The sequence below is a fragment of the Adiantum capillus-veneris genome, chromosome 7 (assembly GCF_014529385.1).
Source record: "Adiantum capillus-veneris isolate H3 chromosome 7, ASM1452938v2, whole genome shotgun sequence".
Classification (NCBI taxonomy): Eukaryota; Viridiplantae; Streptophyta; class Polypodiopsida; order Polypodiales; family Pteridaceae; genus Adiantum; species Adiantum capillus-veneris.
Genome location: NC_140937.1, coordinates 82,454,206 through 82,474,701, shown reverse-complemented (window position 1 = coordinate 82,474,701; position 20,496 = coordinate 82,454,206). Strand labels below are relative to the sequence as shown.

At 44.0% G+C, this 20,496-nt stretch overlaps 3 protein-coding genes across 3 annotated transcripts in view; all 3 read left to right on the top strand.

Moving 5' to 3' along the window:
• Positions 1-4,799: 4,799 nt before the first annotated feature.
• Positions 4,800-20,496, top strand: part of LOC147454124 (26S proteasome non-ATPase regulatory subunit 2 homolog A-like) — a 41,422-nt gene continuing 25,725 nt past the window's right edge. Inside the window, exons 1-2 of the mRNA XM_086516130.1 lie at positions 4,800-5,031; positions 5,133-5,233. Coding sequence (XP_086372256.1) covers positions 4,924-5,031; positions 5,133-5,233 — 209 coding nt within the window. The 5' untranslated portion in view covers positions 4,800-4,923. The remainder of the gene's footprint in view (positions 5,032-5,132; positions 5,234-20,496) is intronic.
• On the top strand, positions 5,731-9,928 carry LOC147454126 (uncharacterized). Its single transcript, XM_086516131.1, has one exon. It carries the CDS (start codon positions 7,899-7,901, stop codon positions 9,459-9,461), a length of 1,563 nt encoding a protein of 520 aa, XP_086372257.1. The 5' UTR covers positions 5,731-7,898; the 3' UTR covers positions 9,462-9,928.
• On the top strand, positions 9,550-10,846 carry LOC147454125 (uncharacterized). Its single transcript, XM_086516132.1, has one exon. It carries the CDS (start codon positions 9,550-9,552, stop codon positions 10,339-10,341), a length of 792 nt encoding a protein of 263 aa, XP_086372258.1. The 3' UTR covers positions 10,342-10,846.

Here is a 20,496-nt window from a genome sequence, read left to right as displayed (position 1 = left end):
AAGTGCTCCCCAAAGTTTTGGGGCACTAGGATCTACATTATGCAATGCCCACATTTACTTCGCTGATACTGTACCTACTTTTCTTTATCTAACAATAATCCTCAAATGATTGCAACATTGTCACGATCGAGTTCTTCTTCATCAATGTAATGTAGTGGTGGCCTGCTCAACATGGAGTTCATATGCTAAAGTTCCTATGGATGCCAATGTGCAAAAGTGTCTACTCATGCCCCTTGATTCTATTCTCCGACCCTCTCCTTTCTCTACCACAATTTGGTAGCCATGGCCTCCAGAAGATTTTTATAGCAAGATACTTAGTTTTGGGAAAATTTTGGCAATTTTTTCTCATCAAATGAAGATCTCAAAAACTTTTGGGAGGGTGGGGCACCCTCAAATTTGTTAAGAGTAAAAAGGAAAGCCTTTGAAAGCAATGAGGGTTGATAATGCCACATTAACCAAAAGTAAGCTCTCGCCTTAGTCTAATATAGAAATGATGGCAACTGGCAACATAGTGGATCATTGCACACATTACCACCCTTAGCAATTTTTATTTAATGGAACTTTGTTGACAGAGCTAGTAGCTTGCTTTCAGAGGAGCTAAGATAGAAACCTATGAAACAAGGCAAGCAAAATGCAACCCTTTTTATCGATAGAGATAGAAAGCACTTGAGGAGAAAGCTTGTGTGGAAAGTTAATATCATGGTAATCACACTAAAGTCCATAGATAGAACGGAAATAAATGGTTAAGCAGGGCCACATTGCAAAAATTGGTGGAAGTGAAAGTCGAGAAGAAGAAGGACATGCATCGTGATGACAAGTAAGAAGACAAGGGCAAGGCCAAGATGATGAGGTTGATGTAGTCACCACCCAATGATGATAGAGATATTACATCTGCCTCTTTTGTTAGTTGCATGTTTCTTGATGAGCAAAGATGTTTCATTTACCCAAGATTGGATATGGGATTACGGTACCTTGTTTCACATTACTCCTCATAGAAAGTGACCTCTCTACTTAAGATAGTAGTATATGTGGATGTGTGCACTTGGAAAATGACTTTGACTGTGACATGATGGTGTATAAGAGATGCATTTGAGTCTTACTATTGTTCTCCATTTGTTCTCAACAATGTGAGACATTTACCAAATCACACCAAGAATCTTATTTTTGTAGGCCAATTGGATGCCATGACTACCACACATGGCTTGCAAAAGTTAGTAGAAGGAATCTATTGGTCTTGGCTAGATGAGATAAATTTAGTACACTTTCTCCATTATATGATTCCATAGTACAAGGTCATGTTGTAAACATAACCAAGTGTCCATATACATAATTACACCATTTGAGAAAAATTGAAATGAAAGCTCTCTCATTTGGGTGACATGCTTGTCTTCTTCAAGCTTTTAGAGTTTGAACTACATGAGCATTGTGTTAGTGGTAAGCGCTCATACAAGTTTGCTAGGCAATGAACAAGCTTGAGAAATTAAACCTAGTGCATTAGGATCTCGTGGATCTATGCCTACTAGGTGATGCTTCTTACTCGATTACCTTTATAGATAATACAATTTATAAGTATACCCATTAAAGCATAGGGATGATATGATATGTATCATTTAAGTGTATTTCATACATTTGCAATCTACCAAACAAGAAGATTGAGTGCTTAAAAACTGACAATGGTGGAGAATATGTCTTTCGTATGAATGGTGTAAGAGAGAGCTTACTCCTCCTCATGCACCTACCAAAAATGCAGTTGCTAATAAGAGAGAGAACGAATTACATGGTTCAAGAGAAAATTTGCACCATTTTTTCATGCTAAAGTGTCAGACAAGTTGGAGTTGAAGCTATGAAAACCATTGTTATGTGATTAATATATCATCGATGAAGTCATTAGATAGTGGTGTTCCAGAAGAAGTCTTGAGTGAATGTAACTTGTTATAGGAGTGATTGAGAGCCTTTGGTTGCAAAGCCTTTGTGCACGTGTCAAGGTAGCTTGGGAAGAAGCTTGGACCAAAGTTACAAAAGTGTATTTTTCTTGGATATGGAGAAGATGGTGATATAAAAAAAAACGCTTGTGGGATCAAATGTTAGAGAAGATAATCCATAGCAATGATGTTATTTCAATGAGAAGAAAATCTACAATATCCTTGCCAAAGAGATGGAGATGAGAAAGATACGTTTCAGGTGTTACACCACCTATTCACACGAGCAAAGACAACAAGCTATCCACTGGCTACAAGAAGGCAAAGAAAGTATGAAAAGTGATGCTCCCGATAGCTTTAACCATGCACAAAGAAGTGGTAGCTTATCTATAATAAAAAATTTATAGTGGATAGACAATCTCTCATGTAGAACTTGTGGCATTGAGAAAGTCAATTCAAGTTTTTAGGTAGCCTAAACGGTTTGTGTTGAGCATGAACTACATAATGTTGATGATACCGGTTGTTGTAATTAGAGTCGTGTTCTATAAGTGCTATGTTCCCTAGCTTTCAACATAAGAAATGTACCTCTCATCAAGGCAAACTTGTTGGTCAAGTCAATCGTGTCGACTAGCTTTTGCACCCACAATTTTGTTCGATTAACAAACCCTTGCCTCTTTTAGCACCTGCAAGCATTAATAGAGGTTTATCTCATGATAGGCTAGCAGTTGCCTTATTTTCCTTTAGTGGTGGTTTTATTTCCTAAACCCCCTTAAGGTTGAGGCCATTTAAGTGGAGTGTGTTGAAACATCCAATTCTTTCTTTGAAGCATACTATGTTCTCTACAAATTTTCGAGAGAGCAACCAACTATAGGATATTTAATACTCCCTTTGCATATAAAATGTGCATCATGCATGTATTCATAGTTAGCTATCCCCATCCAATTTATCCTCAACAAACATGATTTAAAGATTTCCATTGCTGTCATTTGTGGAAATAATTTCACTTGATGCAAATTTTTATTTTAAAAAGAAGAAACTACACAAAACCAATTTGTGCTATATAGAACCACAAACAAAATACCACATAATGCTTGATCTACATAGATCTTAGATGTATAGCACAACATACAAAATTATATAAAACAAAAAAACACATGCTAGAGACTATGCATCTAAAGAGACTATTTGTTGCTAGCTTTGGACAAGTAACCTTTTTATGTTGCACCTCATTGCAACCGGACCAATGGATTTCCTTTTGCTTTTTATCATATTGACGCTCCCTTAGGGACTTGCCCTCACTAGTCTCTCACAATGGGTGTGGTTTCTTCAAGCACCTCTTTTCCTAGCATCTGTCCTCAACTCTCTTCTTATTCTCTACTCTAAAATTCTCAAATATTGACCCCTTCTTGCCTTCTTCTCCCCGATACAAATCTTAATATGTAGTACGATGCTTAATGTTGTCATATTTTTGAGCACATGAAATGGTCTCAGATAAGAGCTTCGACTGTAATTTTGTCCCTTTTCCCCACTACTAAAGGTAGGAGGCCTTAGGTCCCTAAATTTTTTGGATCCCTACGGACTTGCTGCTAGGCGCTATGGCTTGCATTCCAATACTAGAAAATGTAGTTGTTCTATGTGAGTGTTAGATTGGACTCTATGTGCTACACTACTAGGCAAAGCAACCGCTATAGCATCAAGTTCGCTAAAAACGCGACCTAGCATGGTAGCTACATCTCCATTATAGTGTAGAGGGGAGCTCAAAAAGTTGTTGAACAACCTCCTTGGAGACATACCTCTTGAAGTCACCTTTGCCTTTGTCCTCCTCAACCTTACCCATATCATTAACAACGTTGCCCTTGATATCATCATGGCATGTGCCAACATCCGCAAGGTTAGGCCCCTAGTCGAGTGAGTGAATAAGATGGACAATCTTTGTACACGTTGACAGGGTCTCAAAAGTCTACAATGTCTAATCTTGAGGCACATGCCAAACTTAGTCATGATCTAACACATACCACCAACTAGCTTAGTGGAAGAAAGATCCCACATGTTTATTAATAATAGGTCATCCGTTTGGGTCAGATTGAGAAAAAACCCATCTCACACACATGAAAACACCCACATGAACTTTTTCACATGATTATTAGCTCACACATAATGAGTACATTGAGGGCACCTCCCCTACTCGATTATTAACTTAAGGGAATTTGTTAACCACCTAGTTTTCTTTGCTTCATCCACTCCTAAAAAAAAAGGTGGTGGTCATACTAACCATTCTTAATTTGGAAGAAATAAGAAACCGTTGGGTATGTAACCCCATCCTCACCCCATCATGACTCTTTCCTTAACTTCCATTGTTTTCTTGCAATTCCAATATTTGGAATGAGGTTATGACTTCCAAGCCTTTGGAGAGGGTAGTTAATACTGTATTATTGGCTAGGGAAAAAATGCAATATAAAATTTATTGACAAAGAAGCTATAGAGGCCATTCTACACCACCACTGCACACATTAAGAGGGAGACCTCCATACAGTCGTGCCATGTATTGCTTTAATAAGTAGGATATGACATGGATAACAAGTGCACAATACAATTGGCACTAACTTTTCGTGTGGGCGATGGTGGCAAGTAACAAGACTTGGCCCTCTTCCTCTTAGCTAAAGCATTAGATGGATTTTGTTGTCACCTCCTTTTACTATAAAGAGCCCCATTCTTGCTTTTTAATCTACAAAGGCCTAGCTTTGTCATGTGTGGCCTCTCTTTCCTCTCTCTCCCTTCCTACTTTCTGGCAAGAAAGTATCATTACCTTTATGTTGTTTTAACTATATTGTCATTTACAAGGTTTTTCACCCTCTCCGAGTATCCCACTGTTATGTTCTTAACTCCAAACGAAAGTTATAAGGGGTCTTTCTTAGCGCGCACACAAGCAAGAGCGCACTGCTGCTCCTTCGTCTTCGCAAAGCGCTGCTCTTAAGGAATCACAGAACTTGTTTCAAGGAGCGCCATGGCCCCCGATCCTCAGCAAAACGGCACTGTGGAGAAGTCCACGCAGCCACCGCCTACCAAGGAACCGAAGAAGCTGAAAAAAGAGGAGAAGAAAGACGAAGACTTGGTATAGTGTTCTTCCTTCCCTCCAAGAGGTTTTGATAGCTTTGGAGCACAGAGCGCTATTTTGGGCTCCCTCTTAACAAATATGGTTTTTCCTTTTTCCAGTCTGAGGAGGATCTTGCATTAAAACAACAGCTGGAACTATATGTGGAGCGAGCACAAGACTCTGATCCAGGCGTGCAGAAGCTTGCTCTTGAAAGCATGAGGTGGGCCCTTTCAAGTTACTTTTTGTGCAGTCAAACCAGCTCATTTCATATAAACAGTGTTGATTAATGCCTCTGTCACAATCTTAGACTGTTTCTGGTGCAAATTGTTGCTTCTATTTTGGATAGTTTGCACTTGATGGAGGATATTTGACAGGTTATCACAAGAAAAATGTCGGCATTGCGTGCTGTAGATTGAGATCAATGCCTACATAGTGTTGGTGATATTCTTTGTTAAAATTTAGCATGTGGAACATACTAGTCACCAACTCAAGTGTGTTATGAATAATCAGTGCTCTGAGGGAGAGGATTTGGAAAGTTTTTGGGGCCAGAATTGCTTCCAATGCTGTACAGGACAACCTGATTGGTCGCTGTTGGATTTGAAAACTTTTTTGTTACAAGGAGGAAGGTGCAACGATTGACTTACCCAGTCATGCTCTTCTTTTGTGCTGTGCTGTGTGTGTGTGTGTGTGTGTGTGGGGTCGAAGAGGGGGTTGTCGGAGAGGGGACTGGACCTGAGCTGGGGAGCTTGCAGCCAACGGGCTAGCCTCTACCACAAGGGTTAATGTCCCATTCCACCAAGCCGACTCCGACACTGGTGTGCGGGCAGAGCTGCCAACGGCCTAGAGTCCAAGTGTGGTGATCACACAAGATGGCTCACAAATGACCCCAGTGTCCTATTTATAGGATTCCTTAACCACCCTAACCATAGGGCCATGTTCACACTTGGTCGGACATAGCTCAGATGCCCATCTTGATGTCTGGGTATGTAACGCTTCCCCCTTATTTTTACTTGTTGTCCTCAACAATATCCTCGGTTATGAAACTGGGGAAACGACTCTTCAACGAGTGTACTAATACCCAAGTAGCGCTTGACTTAGGTCAATGCTTCCACTTGATCATATCCTTGAGGCAAGAAGCCTTTCGAGACCGCTTGTCCCTTTAGTTCGGGTTCAAGTGGAATGTAAGGAGTGGTATCCTCCAAACTCGAGACTTCCTCTAGAGGAACCATGTTTGCATCCTGTCCCAACAACCTTTAAGCGGCTAACGTGGGACTTAGTGTCACAAGACGGGCACCACGTGCCAATAGAATAGAACAGACTGAACAGACTTTTAGCACTTCAATACAACTGAACTGAGAGAGAGAGAGAGAGAGAGAGAGAGAGAGAGAGAGAGAGAGAGAGAGAGAGAGAGAGAGAGAGAGAGAGAGAGAGAGAGAGAGATGACACGTGACACGGAGTGGCATAATTCCACCTCAGAGAGTATTGGCCCAAACCTTGGCGCCCCTTTCGGTATTTCTTTATATTGCATCAACACAGTACAAGCCGGTACTCCAGACTCTGCACCTTCTCCAGGAAGCATGCCAGAGAATGAGCCCTAACCTCATATTTAAAGACCCTTGGCTTGAAAAGCAGTTACAGTGAAAAGCCTTCAAAACTCAAAAGCTTGTGGTCCAAAAGCAATGCCAAAAAGCTGCCAGCGTGTTTTGCAAAATTCCGTCACATTAGCAATCAGCGCAAAACGCAGAGCGTTCGTATAGCTGCCATGTCATCAGTTTTTGCGTGATACTTCAAGTAAAATTCCAATAGTTCTGTCTGCTCTTTTGTAGGATTGGTATGATTTTAGAAAAGCACACGCTTGATGCTCTGATACCACTGTCACAAGACGAGCACCTGTAACAGACTTGGATACTCCAAGTCGAGATTCTACCGCGACACCTCAAGAATACACTTCAAAACAATTCATAGTTCACAATGGATTCGACACTGGCCCGGCGGAGTTCCGTGCCTAGAGATATTGGCCCCAAAGATTGGCGGCCCTTTCGGTATTTCTTTTTGTATTAATTTGTTGCAAAAGTACAAGCGAGTGGGAGGCTCTCACTCTCAGACTCTACGTCCAGATGCTCTGAGAAGTGGGAAGCCTGCCCACTTATTTAAAGGGTTTACAAGGGATGCCAAAAGTAGAGCCTGAAAGCTGGTAAATCAAAAGCTTTAAAAAAAATAAAGCAAAAGAGCTCTCTCTCTCTTTCTCTCTCTGTGATTCTCTTGGGTAAATAAAGCAAGGTTGATTTGCGTAGCCAAAAAGCTGGCCAAAGGTTGCCACATAGTTTTTTCCAGACGCGTCCGATTGCCCAATCGGGCTTCCTCACGCGTGCGCACATGGTTGCCGCATGGTAGCTGTTTTCGGACGCGAGCAGGGCAGTTTTTGACGTGCTGGCAAAAAACCCCCAATTTCTCAAATGTGGCCCAAAACGCCTTTGCGCGATTTATTAAAAGCCTGCAGCGTTCCCGTTTCTGCACAGAGTCCCCATTGAAGCTTGAGAGTCGAGAGGACTCGAGACCGCGAGCCGGGAGCCCTACCCAGTGTCCACACACTCTCCCGCGCGCGGCTGATTCTTCACCTACGCCGTTCGTTACTCGTGAGGCCTCCACTTTGTCAAGGTTTGCAGTGTGCACCTTGCAAGTTTGCAGAATCCATATGGGCCGAGTGAAGCGTCCCGAATGGCAGTATGTAGAACAATTGAAGCCTCAAAAGAAAGGGCAATTTACATGTAAATGCAAGTATTGTGGGCATACTTGGGACCATAGTTTTTTCCAGACGCGTCCGATTGCCCAATCGGGCTTCCTCACGCGTGCGCGCATGGTTGCCGCATGTTAGTTGTTTTCGGATGCGAGTAGGGCAGTTTTTGACGCACTGGCAAAAAACCCCCAATTTCTCAAATGTGGCCCAAAACGCCTCTGCGCGATTTATTAAAAACCTGCAGTGTTCCCGTTTCTGCATAGAGTCCCCATCGAAGCTTGAGAGTCGAGAGGACTCAAGACCGCGAGCCGGGAGCCCCACCCAGTGCCCACAGACTCTCCCGTGCGCGGTTGATTCTTCACCTACGCCGTCCGTTACTCGTGAGGCCTCCACTTTGTCAAGGTTTGCAGTGTGCACCTTGCAAGTTTGCAGAATCCATGTGGGCCGAGTGAAGCGTCCCGAATGGCAGTATGTAGAACAATTGAAGCCTCAAAAGAAAGGGCAATTTACATGTAAATGCAAGTATTGTGGGCATACTTGGGACGGCGGTCCCTCCCGTATTCGTGCACATTTATTGTCCCTCTCTGGCTATGGTGTAGGCCCATGTGACATGGTGCTAGAGGACGTCAAAGAGGTGGTCACAAGATTGCATGTAGATGTACAGAATGATGGGAAGGACCCAAATGCATTTGTAGATGCCTTGGTGGATGATTTGGGAGCTAATGCGTCTGCCTCAGGCTTAATGAGTACACATGCATCAGGGAGTGCTTATGTAAGTGCCACTGGGACTTCGACTTCCAAATCAAATGTGGGGTCCTCGAGAAAGAAGAGGAAGGTTGCACAAGGGCCCTTGGCAAGTGCATTTAGCTTGCAAGCACGCAAGCAAGCAGATCAAGCCTTGTGCAGGTTTTTTTATGCAGAGGACATTCCTGAATGGAAAGTGCGGAGTCCTTTCTTTTTGGAAATGGTCAAGGCAATTGGACAAGTTGGTCCATCTTATGTGCCTCCCACATACAATGCTTTGCGCACCACAGAGTTAAATGATGAGGTCAAATGCATTGGTCATGAGATCATGGGTGTGCGCGAGAAATGGAAAAAACATGGATGCACAATTGTATGCGATGGATGGTCTGACACTAGACGCAGGTCTATCATTAACTTTCTTGCATGCTCTATACATGGTTCTGTGTTTTTGAAATCTGTGGACACATCTGGGGAGACAAAGACATCAGAATTTATTTTCAAGCAGCTTAAGGATGTGATTATTGGGGTAGGACCCTCCAATGTTGTGCAGGTATGCATGGACAATGCAACTAATTGTGTTGGGGCCGGGCAAATGGTGGAAGAGAAATGGAAACACATTTTTTTCACGAGGTGTGTATGCCATTGCTTGGACCTCTTGTTTGAGGATATTGGGAAACTCCCTTGGATTGTAAAAATTCTTGAAGATGCAACAAAGGTTGTCACATTTGTCACAAGGAAGTCCACTGTCTTGGCATTGTTTCGAATGCTTAGCAAGAAGGAATTGTTGAAGCCATCGGCCACTCGATTTGCCTACTACTTCATCATGTTGGCTAGTCTTGTGGATGAGAGATGTATGCAAGGTGTGCGTAGGCTTATGATTGATGCAAAATTTGTGAAAATGAAGGCATCCTGGACTGCAAAGGCCATAGTGGTCTCGGACATTGTGTTTAATGCATCCTTTTGGTAAGAGGCCAAGTTGATTTTGAAGATTTGTGCTCCCATCTTGAAGATACTTCGTTTGGCTGATAGGGAAGGAGCCACCATGGGGCTTGTGTATGAGCTTACGGATCGCATGGTTGAGCATGCAAGGTATTGATGCGGCAAGGATGCAAGAGATCAAGGACCTATGCGTTGATAGATGGAATATGATGCACACACCATTGCATGCTGTGGGATACTTATTGCATCCTATATGGCGAGGAAGAGGGCAATTCAATGACAGTGAGGTTCATGACGGGTGGATGACATTTTTGGACAGGTATACCAAGGGTGATTTGACCATGCAGGATACCCTCATTGATGAGTTGGACACTTTCCTCACTGAAAGAAAGTCATTTGCTCATCCTATTGCAAAGGATCCAAAGAGAATGCAAGAGGGTGTAAAATGGTGGGAGACTTTTGGGGCTTGCACGCCCACATTGCAGACTCTTGCACTTACGGTGCTTTCTCAAGGGACATGTGTCTCTCCATGTGAGAGAAATTGGAGCACCTTCTCTCTCATTCACACCAAGAGAAGAAATAGGTTACTTCCTGCTCATATCGAGAAGCTTGTCTACATACACACCAACTTGAGGCTCTTATGCAAGATCAAAGAGCTCGGCTATGAGAGAATGGAGGTGACATTGGAGATGCTTAACAAAGAGAAGGATGAGGAGCGCTTGCTTGAGTTGCAGGAGATTCAGGAGGCTATTGCACAGAGCACTGATGATGTTATGGAGTCTCTTCCGATTAGCATGCCCAGTGATATTGGGACTTCATGCTCCGTTGCTGAGGATGAGGCTTGGGATGAGGATGAGGATGAGGATGACGAGGGTGATGATGAGGAGGTGGCCTTTGATGAGAGTTAGAGCTCATTGCATTTTGCTCTAGCCTCGGTCCTGACTCCTCTTAGCTCTACTTATGTTTTGGATTCACTATTTAGCATCGAGCGGCTGGACTCCACCCTCTAGGCTCTATTTATGTTTTGTCATTTGAATTTTGGAGTACTCAGTACACAGTCTTGTTGGTTTTGGAGGCTCCATATTTTGCCATCTAGTATGATCATGATTCATTGATGTATCTATTGATCAGAGATCTTGATCTGTTTCTCGGCTCCCGACTCCTTGATTTAGCTAGATTCTACATTTTCTATGATGTTTTAATGCATTATGTGGCTTTGGGCTACTCTCTAGAGTCTATTGTTTTAATTTTAATTGCTATTTGTTATGAGATATATATATATATATACACTAATTTTTTAGTGCCATATGGTATTCCACGTATGGAATCTTCGGGGGGTCTGAATCAAGCTTATATCGGGCTTCCATACCCGCCCGAGTGAGACACATGGTTGCCGCATGAAAAAACTATGGGCTGCCGTAAAAAACTGCCACGTCATCAGTATAGATCTTCGTGATTTGCGCCGCAATTTGCGGGCCTGTCCGTACGGTGCTTGCCACGTTAGCATCACAACGGGCGGGGGTTCTTGCAAGAGAGGATGTGTGTGTGTACTGGGCAGCCAACAACCACGTCACCAATTTGTGACATACCCCCCTCTTGAAAGCATTGTAATCGCCCTCGATTACGCCTACAAAACAGACAGAAGCCATTAGTTTCATATTATCCGGAATTCCATTTCATAAAGTCATACAACAGAATACTGTCCGCTCTCAGTATCCCTGAAGCTCGAAGAGACATCAGTGACTCCAGTATCGAAAATCGAGGTTTCTGTTGACAAAGGAGCGGAGGAACTCTTGTGCAAACCCACTGCACCAGATATCCGGCCAAGCTGAATTCGGGGTTCCATTTGGAATAGACTATGCTAAAGCAAAAGCTTCAAGGTAAAGTTTCACAATCTGAGGAGTATCTGCTAGGTCCTCCTCCTCCATTTACTTCGCATCCAATGCAAGATAGTTCTTGAATTTAACTAAGAACCGCCTTCTCGTTTTACTCTTAATCTTTCTGTCCTTATGTGCCAATATCTGTTTTGGAACAAGGATCTCCTTGTTTTCTTCCACTTCGGGTTACTCATCAGGCTCCCCATCTTCGGGCACATCACCCTTGAAAGGCTTCAAGAGACTCACATGAAAAGCATTGTGAATCCTTCAAGTTTCGGGCAGTTTCAGTCGGAAGGAGATATCATTTATCTTTTTGGAGATATGGAAAGGTCCGTAGTATCGCATACTAAGCTTTGGAAAAAGCCTCTCCTTTCCCTTTTTCTTTCTCAGGCGTGCCTTCTCAAAACGTAAGAGCACCCAATCATTCTCCTTTAATTTCAAATCGCGACGATGGCGATCTGCTGCCTTTTTCTGTCTTTCTTGAGATTTCTGCAAAGCCTCGCGGACCTTGGCAAAAGCCGTGTCCAAGTCTCGCGTGTACTCATCGCTTCAAGAATCTTATCTTTCGTGCTTAGGAAGGGTGGAACCTTCGGAGCATCTTCAATAATCTCAAATGGCGCCTTCCTCGTCGAAGAGTGTATCGTGTTGTTGTAGGCAAATTCCACCAAAGGTAGATACTTTTCCCATTGAGTCTTCTAATCCGAGATGTAAGACTTCAATAAATCTAGAACCACTGAATTGGCAATCTCAGATTGCCCGTCAGTTTGCGGGTGGAAAGATGACGAGAATTGCAACCGCGTGTCAATGTTCTCCCAAATTGCCTTCCAAAATAAACTCGTAAATCCGGGGTCCCTGTCGGAGACAATCATCTCGGGCATGCCACGTAATCTGAAGATTTGGGCCACAAACAGTTTCGCTAAGTGATCTGGCTTGATTGTTTTCTTCATTGGAATGAAATGAGCCTGCTTGCTGACTCTGTCAATAACAATGCAGATACCATCGTGACCACCGTGTTCTCGGGAGATAAAAAATGAAATCCATTGCAATACTTTCCCAGGGGCGGGTGTGTATAGGCAAAGGCTGTAACAATCCCTGTGCTTTATGCCTGTTAATTTTGACCTTCTGGCATACCAAGCAACTGCGCACAAACTCGTCCACATCCTTCTTGAGTCTCGACCAAAAGTAGTATCTCTCTATCCCTTTCAAGGTGGTAGCAATGCCGCGGTGACCCGTAAAAGGTGGACAATGGCATTCGATCATAACCTTTTCACTCAACGGTTGTGTAACACACAACATGGTTTTCCTCATCAAGTAGCCATCCCGATGGAATATCCCGCTACTGTCTCCCCATCCCGTATCCGTGTGAAAATGTCTACAAAATCTGTATCTGTGGCATACTGATCGACCATATCCTCGAAGCTCCTATGATGTATTGCGGAAATAGCCAGAACCAACGACTTCCGAGACAAAGCATCTGCCACCAAATTCTTTTGTCCCTGCACATGGACCATTTGGAAGTGAAACTGTGACAAGATGTTCGCCCATCGCATCTGCTTTTCCTATAGCTGCTACTGTGACAAGAAGTAGCATGAACTCGGATGGTCTGTGAAAATAGTAAAATCTGCTCCGAGTAGGTAATGTCGCCACTGAGTAAGAGCATGGATAACCGCCAAAAGCTCTTTCTCATAAATCTATGCTGTCAATTCTGGCCTTGAGAACAATCGGCTCTCGTAGGCAATGACATGGCCTTCTTGCATTAAGATCGCATCCAGATTACGACCACAAGCATCACAATATACTTCAAATGACTTCTTCAAGTTCGACAAAGTCAAAACTGGTCTTGTAGTCAATTTCTCTTTCAGTGTCTGAAAGGCAGTCACCTCTGTGGGTCCCCATGAGAAAGGGACTCCTTTCTATGTCAAGATATGCAAAGGGGAAGCAACCTCTACAAACTTTCTAATGAACCGCCTGTAGTACGAACACAATCCCAAGAAGCTTCTAACTTCATGGACATTCTACAAATCGGGCCAATCACGGATAGTCTCTATCTTGGCCGGGTCCATCTGCACTCTTGCTGCTGAGACAATGTGCCCCAAAAAGTGTATCTCTGGTAAGAAAAATTCACTTTTCTTCGCATTAATCACCAACTTGTGATCTCGTAATGCCTGAAAGACCTGAAGCAAATGTACTCTATGTTCTACCTCATCCTTGGAGAAAACAATGATGTCGTCAAAGAAAGTGTCAAAAAATAGTCTATACTCTCGAAGAATCCTGTCCATCATCCGGTTAAATGTCGCAGGAGCATTGGTAAGGCCAAAAGGCATCACCAAAAAACTCAAATAACCCAAAAGTCGTCCAAAAGGAAGTCTTGTAGGCATCTCCCGGCACGATTCGGATCTGATGATATCCGCTTTTCAAGTCGATCCTGCTAAAGCACGAGGTCAAGTATATCATCGATTCTAGGAATCGGAAATCTGATCTTGATGGTGATTTTGTTGAGAGCTCTATATTCGATGCACATTCTCCAAGATCCGTCTTTCTTTAAAACCAAAAACATAGGAGAACAGTACGGTCAAGTACTAGGTTGGACAAGACCCTTTTCCAATAGGGCTTTCACTTGGTTCATAATTTCTTTGTTCTGGGCTCGGCTCACACGATAAGGTGGTCTGTTCGGTGGTGTGCTTCTAGGTATCAGATCAATGGTATGATCCTCAGGATGAGCGGGTGGTAACTCGCCTAGCAGGCCCTTTGAGAAGCAATCGGCATGAGTGGAGAAAATCTTGGCGTTCTTATCGAGTTCAGACATATTTGTCCTATACTCATCATTCTTCTCTCTCAAAAAGATCGAGTAAACAAACAATTTGGATTTCATTAATTTTGAAATGGATGAAGCCGATACAATAGGGACAGACTCGCCCTTAAGTTTTACATCTAGTACAATGGTTCTGCCCTTCTTTGTGGTCAAAGTCGCTTTTCTCGCCCTATAGTCGACCACGGCGTTGTTCTTGTGGTACCTTGGAATTCCCAAGAGGACATCACAATCTTCCAAAGGCATTATGTAGAAGTCCTCATGCCCCAATACCCCTGACAATGCAACCGAAGTTTGCCAATGACAGGTGTAATGGCTACGTCCCTGCCTGGTGCCGTTGGAACTGCCTTTGCTAGTGGTCCCATCCGATCGGGTGTGATCTCGAGCCGCGCTGTCAATTCAGGTGAAATGAAGTTGGCCTTGGCTCCTCCATCAAAGAAGATCAAGGCTTCTTGGTCTTTCACTTTGCCCCAAGCTTGACAAAGTTCTATACTCTCGTCCATTGTGCTTGGGTCAATACCCATGCAATGCGGAACCAGTTGTGTTTTTATCTTGTATTTTCGTCCACATTCCTCAGCTGCTTTCGAACTCTCGGCCTTTATTTGTCCTTGTCGTTCTGTTCTTTCGGTGCCTTTTTAGGACACTTCGCGGAGATATGCCCAGTTTCCCCACATCCAAAGCACTTCCCCTCCTCGATGTAGAGAGCTCTCTCTTGAGGAGCGAGTTTGGGTCGTGCATCCTTTTCTCTCTTTTCTGGGTTGCTCTTCCTCTTTCTACTTTCATTTTTCAAAGTCTGTTCGGCCCTTTGCGTCATGATTTCATCTGTGGGGTAGGTCAAACTGCCTGAGTGAATGGCAGAACCCCGTTTTGCACGACTCATCAGCTCTTGAATGGAAGTTGAATGTTCTAAGCAGTGATCTCGGATCTCTGTAGGAAGACCCAAGGTAAACCGCTCAATCTGTGTTTTGAGCGAGATCTTCTTAAATGAAGAGGCGGGTAGAAAAGAGCTCCAAAATCTCTGGCAATAAACGTCCATTGTATCCTTCTTGGTCATCCGAAGATGGTTCCAAGTAGTTCGTATGTCGCGTTCATATCTCGAGACAACCAAGAAGAAATAAAAAGCCTTTTGAATTTCAGCCATTTAACTGGCACTGTCTTGTTTAATAGAAGCGTGGACCACCAAGTTCGAGCATTTCCCTTATAGTAAGAGGCATCCCTCCAAATCTTGGAGTGCTCTGAGTAACGCCCTTGTGAGAAAGCTATGTCAAACTGCTGTTTGAAAGACAAAGCCTTCGAAGCATCTCTATAACCTGAAAACGTGTCAATTTTAATTGACTGTCCACCTTCCTTAAACTCTCGGACTTTCTTGCTTTTATCTTCCAGAAAGTCATATTGGTTGGCTTTATAATAATTCTTCTTCTTTGCATAAAAGTTGATGTCGTTAGAGTCCGAACTATCTGAGATGAGTCCTCTGTAGAACTGTCAACCACGGGGCGAGATTTAGGCTTCTTTGCCTTTTTCTTGCCCTTTCCGAAGCTTTGCTTTTTGCTTCGCTTTTTTGTCTTCTTCGCTCGAGTCAGAGGAGCTAGAAGAACTCTCAGAAGATGAAGAGGAAGAAGAACTGGGTACTCCTTCAAATCGAACACGCTTCTTCTGCTTTCTTGCCGATGCAAATGTAGACTGACGACCCAAATAACCCGGGAAGTCAGCACCTTTCTTTTGCTTTTTGTCGTGCTTTTCTGCTTTGTTCTGTGCGTCAAAAAGCTGAGCAATTCGTGCATCGATCACCTCTTCTAATTCTTGCTTTGTGTACATCCTTGGAGTAGGAGGTTTCTTGAGTGCCGGTTTGAGGGGTGGTTCTGTGGTCTGCCGCCACTATGCATGCACCTCGTGGAAGGAGGTCTGGCTCATAAATTTTGCAAATTTCGCATCCTTCGCAAAATTTAGCATCATCTTTGTTGCATCGCCGATCAATTGTCGACGCTCCATCTCTTCGATCTCCGCTTGAGTAGGCCGAGGCGGGCTGTACTCCTTGTGTGAATCTTCGTTGTGATCTCTTCCCGCATCTCCGGATGCAGAGGAAGTCGAGTGATCTCCGTTTGAAGCCATAAGTGCCGCGTGAAAAGGATCGGATTTCCCGTAGAAGAGAAATCGGCCGTGCTCTGATACTACTGTAACAGACTTGGACACTCCAGGTCGATATTCTACCACGGCACTTCAGAATACACTTTAAAACAGTTCACAGTTCACAATTGATTCGACACTGGTTGGACGGAGTTCCGTGCCTAGAGATATTGGCCCAAAGACTGGCGCCCCTTTCGGTATGTCTTTTTGTATTAATCTGTTGCAAAAGTACAAGCAAGTGGGAGGCTCTTACTCTCAGACTATGCGTTCAAATGCTTTGAGAAGTGGGAAGCCTGCCCACGTATTTAAAGGGTTTACAAGGGATGCCGAAAGCAGAGCCCAAAAGCTGGTAAATCAAAAGCTTTTAAAAAAAATAAAGCAAAAGAGCTCTCTCTCTCTCTCTCTCTCTCTCTCTCTCTCTCTCTCTCTCTCTCTGTGATTCTCTTGCGTAAATAAAGCAAGGCTGATTTGCGTAGCCAAAAAGCTTGCCAAAGGCTGTCGTAAAAAACTACCACGTCAGCAGTACGGATCTTCGTGATCTGCGCCGCAAGTTGCGGGCCTGTCCGTACGGTGCGTGCCACATCAGCATCAGAGCGGGTGGGGGTTCTTGCAAGAGAGGATGTGTGTGTGTGTATTGGGCAGCCATCAGCCACGTCGCTAGTTTGTGACAGCACCACGTGCCAATAAAACAGAACAGACTGAACAGATTTTTAGCACAACTGATATGAGAGAGAGAGACGACACACGACACGGAGTGGCGGAATTCCACCCCAGAGGGTATTGGCCCCAAACCTTGGCACCCCTTTCGGTGTTTCTTTATATTGCATCAACACAGTACAAGCCGGTACTCCAGACTCTGCACCTTCTCTAGGAAGCATGCCAGAGAATGAGCCCTAACCTCATATTTAAAGGCACTTGGCCTGAAAAGCAGTTACAGTGAAAAGCCTTCAAAACTCAAAAGCTTCTGGTTTAAAAGCAATGCAAAATAGCTGTCAACGCGTTTTGCGAAATTCCGTACAACTGCCACGTCAGCAGTCAGCGCAAAACGCAGAGCGTCCGTATAGCTGCCACGTCATCAGTTTTGGCGTGATACTTCAAGTAAAATTCCAATAGCTCTGTCTGCTAAAAGCACACGCTTGATGGTCTGATACCACTGTCACAAGACGGGCACCACGTTTCCAGCTGCCTCGAAACGCGTCGAAACGACGCCCATTTTTTCCTTCAAAAAATGTCAAAGTTTGCGTTAGGCCGAATCTACTTAAAAAAAAGGCCAAGCTAAATGAAGCCTCCCTGTTTGAACTGGCCACCCATCGTTAAGAAACAATCCCAGAGAGTTAACAGAATTCTTTTCTCGACATGATTGCAAGCGCCTGTTCTTCCATGTGTGTGCTGATGAAAGAGGATGATGCAAATCTTGTTAAAATGTTTGCTTTTAATGTATTTGTCGATATATCTTTGAATTTCTCTGTTTTTGGCTACTCTCTGTTGGGTGTACCCCCGCCGTTTCCTTGTCTTGGAGAATGCCGTTTCATGTTCTTTTGGCAGGTTGAAGTTTCTTGTTTGGAAACGTTTCGTGCAACACAGGTGAAAAGCCTTCAAAACTCAAAAGCTTCTGGTCCAAAAGCAATGCCAAAAAGTTGCCAGCGTGTTTTGTGGAATTCCGTACAACTGCACGTCAGCAGTCAACGTAGAACGCGGAGCGTTTGCACATTTGCCACGCCATCAGTTTTTGCGTGATATTTCAAGTAAAATTCCAATAGCTCTGTCAGCTCTTTTGTAGGACCGGTATGCTTTCAGAAAGCACACGCTTGATGCTCTGATACCACTATCACAAGATGGGCACCACGTGCCAATAGAACAGAACAGGCTGAACATATTTTTAGCACTTCAATAACAACTGAAGTGAGAGAGAGAGACGACACTCGACATGGAGTGGCGAAATTTCACCCCACAGAGTATTGGCCCCAAACCTTGGCGCCTCTTTCTATATTTCTTTATATTGCATCAACACAGTACAAGGCGGTACTCTAGACTCTGCACCTTCTCCAGGAAGCATGCCAGAGAATGAGCCTTAACCTCATATTTAAAGGCCCTTGGCGTGAAAAGCAGTTACAGTGAAAAGCCTTCAAAACTCAAAAGCTTCTGGTCCAAAAGCAATGCAAAAAAGCTGCCAACGTGTTTTGCGGAATTCCGTACAACTGCCACGTTAGCAGTCAGCGCAAAACGCGGAGCATCCGTACAATTGCCACGTCATCAGTTTTTACGTGTGTGTGTGTGTGGTCTTGCTTTATTTTACTTTCTTTATGTCACTGGGGCCCCATCGGACGGGGTCCCCATAAGTTGGTAGGACTTCTTCTTCTGTTACTTGTTCTTCTTAGGGTTTGGGCCCCTCGGCTAGGATCTGCAAGTTGGCTCCATTCTTTAGGGCTATGACACGTCAGCAGTTTGTGACACTTAGGATGGACAATAATGTCGGAGGGTAGATCTAGTTTGTAGGATACATCACTAATCTTCTTGTGAATTTGGAGTGGTCCACAATATCGTGAAGATAATTTCGAGCATTGATTAATACGGATTTGAGAATCCTTCGGTACCTTAAGGTACACCCACATCCCCTCCTGGAGATTACAAGGCTGTCGATGCTGGTTAGCATGAAAGGTGGCCCGATCTTGGGAAGTCTTTATCCTTTCCTTAGCAATCACGAGTATTTCTTGCATATTGTGCAAGAAATCGGCCATGGATTGCATGTTAACGCCTTTGAGCAATTGGGGGTTTTCATAACCATACATAAGCATGAATGGGTTATAGCCAGCATCTGAGTGCTTAGTATTGTATTAAGCAAAGTCAATTTGTGGGAGATATCATTTCCAATCATAATGACGACGGGAGACATGCGCGAAGCATGTCCTCCAATGCTTGATTAGTGCGTTCGGTTTGTCCATTGGCTTCAGGATGATGTGAGGACGACATGCACAAACGGTTATCCAACTTTTGGAAGACAGTTTGCTAGAAATTACTGTTGGGGTATAAAGCCCAATGTGGTCGCCCAGGTAAGTGGGCGGACCGCCAGGTATGTATACATATTCTTTTGTTAAAACCTAATAAGAACTCACTATGCTCTACACATTACAGTAGAGCGAGTTCACCATATCGTCGTGCTCTTCTTCTCGCACTCTCTCTCGCGTCGCACTTCCGCGCGTACTCCTTCAACTGGTATCAGAGCTCAGATCGAGGCTTGGGGCAGCACTGCAGGAGGCTAGAGTCACCAACTCAGATTGGAGGGAAATTCGACAGGCGAAGACACGGCCCCAAATCTCGTGGGAAGCTCCGAAGGACTCGGTGTTGTCAGAATTTCATTCTGAGGTCATCTCGGCGACCGTTCGGCTTCGACAAAGGTCTGCGCAGGCCATTTTCGACTACGTGGTCTCGGCGGGTGCAGATCCGACTCTGCAAATTTGGGGTTTTCGGCCTACGACTGCAGGTGCTGAGGATATCGACACTCCCAGAGTGTTGATTTGTGGCTGTCTACACATCGAAGGATGGCTCAGTTCTTGGAGGCGTGTTACATACGACATGGGCGCATGTACACACAGACTGTAGGCGACATCCACTAGTTCATTAGGTAGCTTGTGTTTGCTGCTTGATATTCTAGATTTCATCCTGACATTGCAGGTACTTCCACATGGGATGTATTGTCAGAGATGATGTATGTTTGTTGAGGGTTTGCTAGCTGTGAGTGACGCAGCAAACAACCGCCGTAGCGGTTACAGCATATAGTGGGAAATTTGTGGATGTATGACTTTGTGGGAAGTCTATGTACTGTCAGATTTACTGCAGCCTTTGTTGAGGGTCGAGTGAGGTTTTATTGAGCTGGGGGATTCTCGAATGTTGAGATCCTTTCGCTGATACAGGTCTTGGAGCGATCCCTCGAGCACCCTTAAATAGACAGCTAGGATGTATTGACTGTGAGTTAGACAGTTGGGATTGCATCTTTGCTTTACTGCCGTTGAGGCATTCTCACAGTCTATGCTTACAGGACAGTGACAGGACAGTGAGAGACAGTATAGGTGTAGGACAGGTTTACCCGCAGCTTACAGTGTCAGAGAGACAGTGTTTTTTGAGCTGTTTTTTGGTATGTGTTTTGAGTATACCAGAGCCATTTTACGAAGGAGACTCTGCCGAAATTTATGCAGAATCTGAAGCTTTCTTGGTTCATTTGACAGGTTGATATTGGTTCAGAGGTCAGTTTACAG

Excerpts from the sequence above, each read along its gene's own strand:
- LOC147454126 (XM_086516131.1), top strand. The coding sequence starts at position 7,899 with ATGCGAGTAGGGCAGTTTTTGACGCACTGGCAAAAAACCCCCAATTTC.
- LOC147454125 (XM_086516132.1), top strand. The coding sequence starts at position 9,550 with ATGAGCTTACGGATCGCATGGTTGAGCATGCAAGGTATTGATGCGGCA.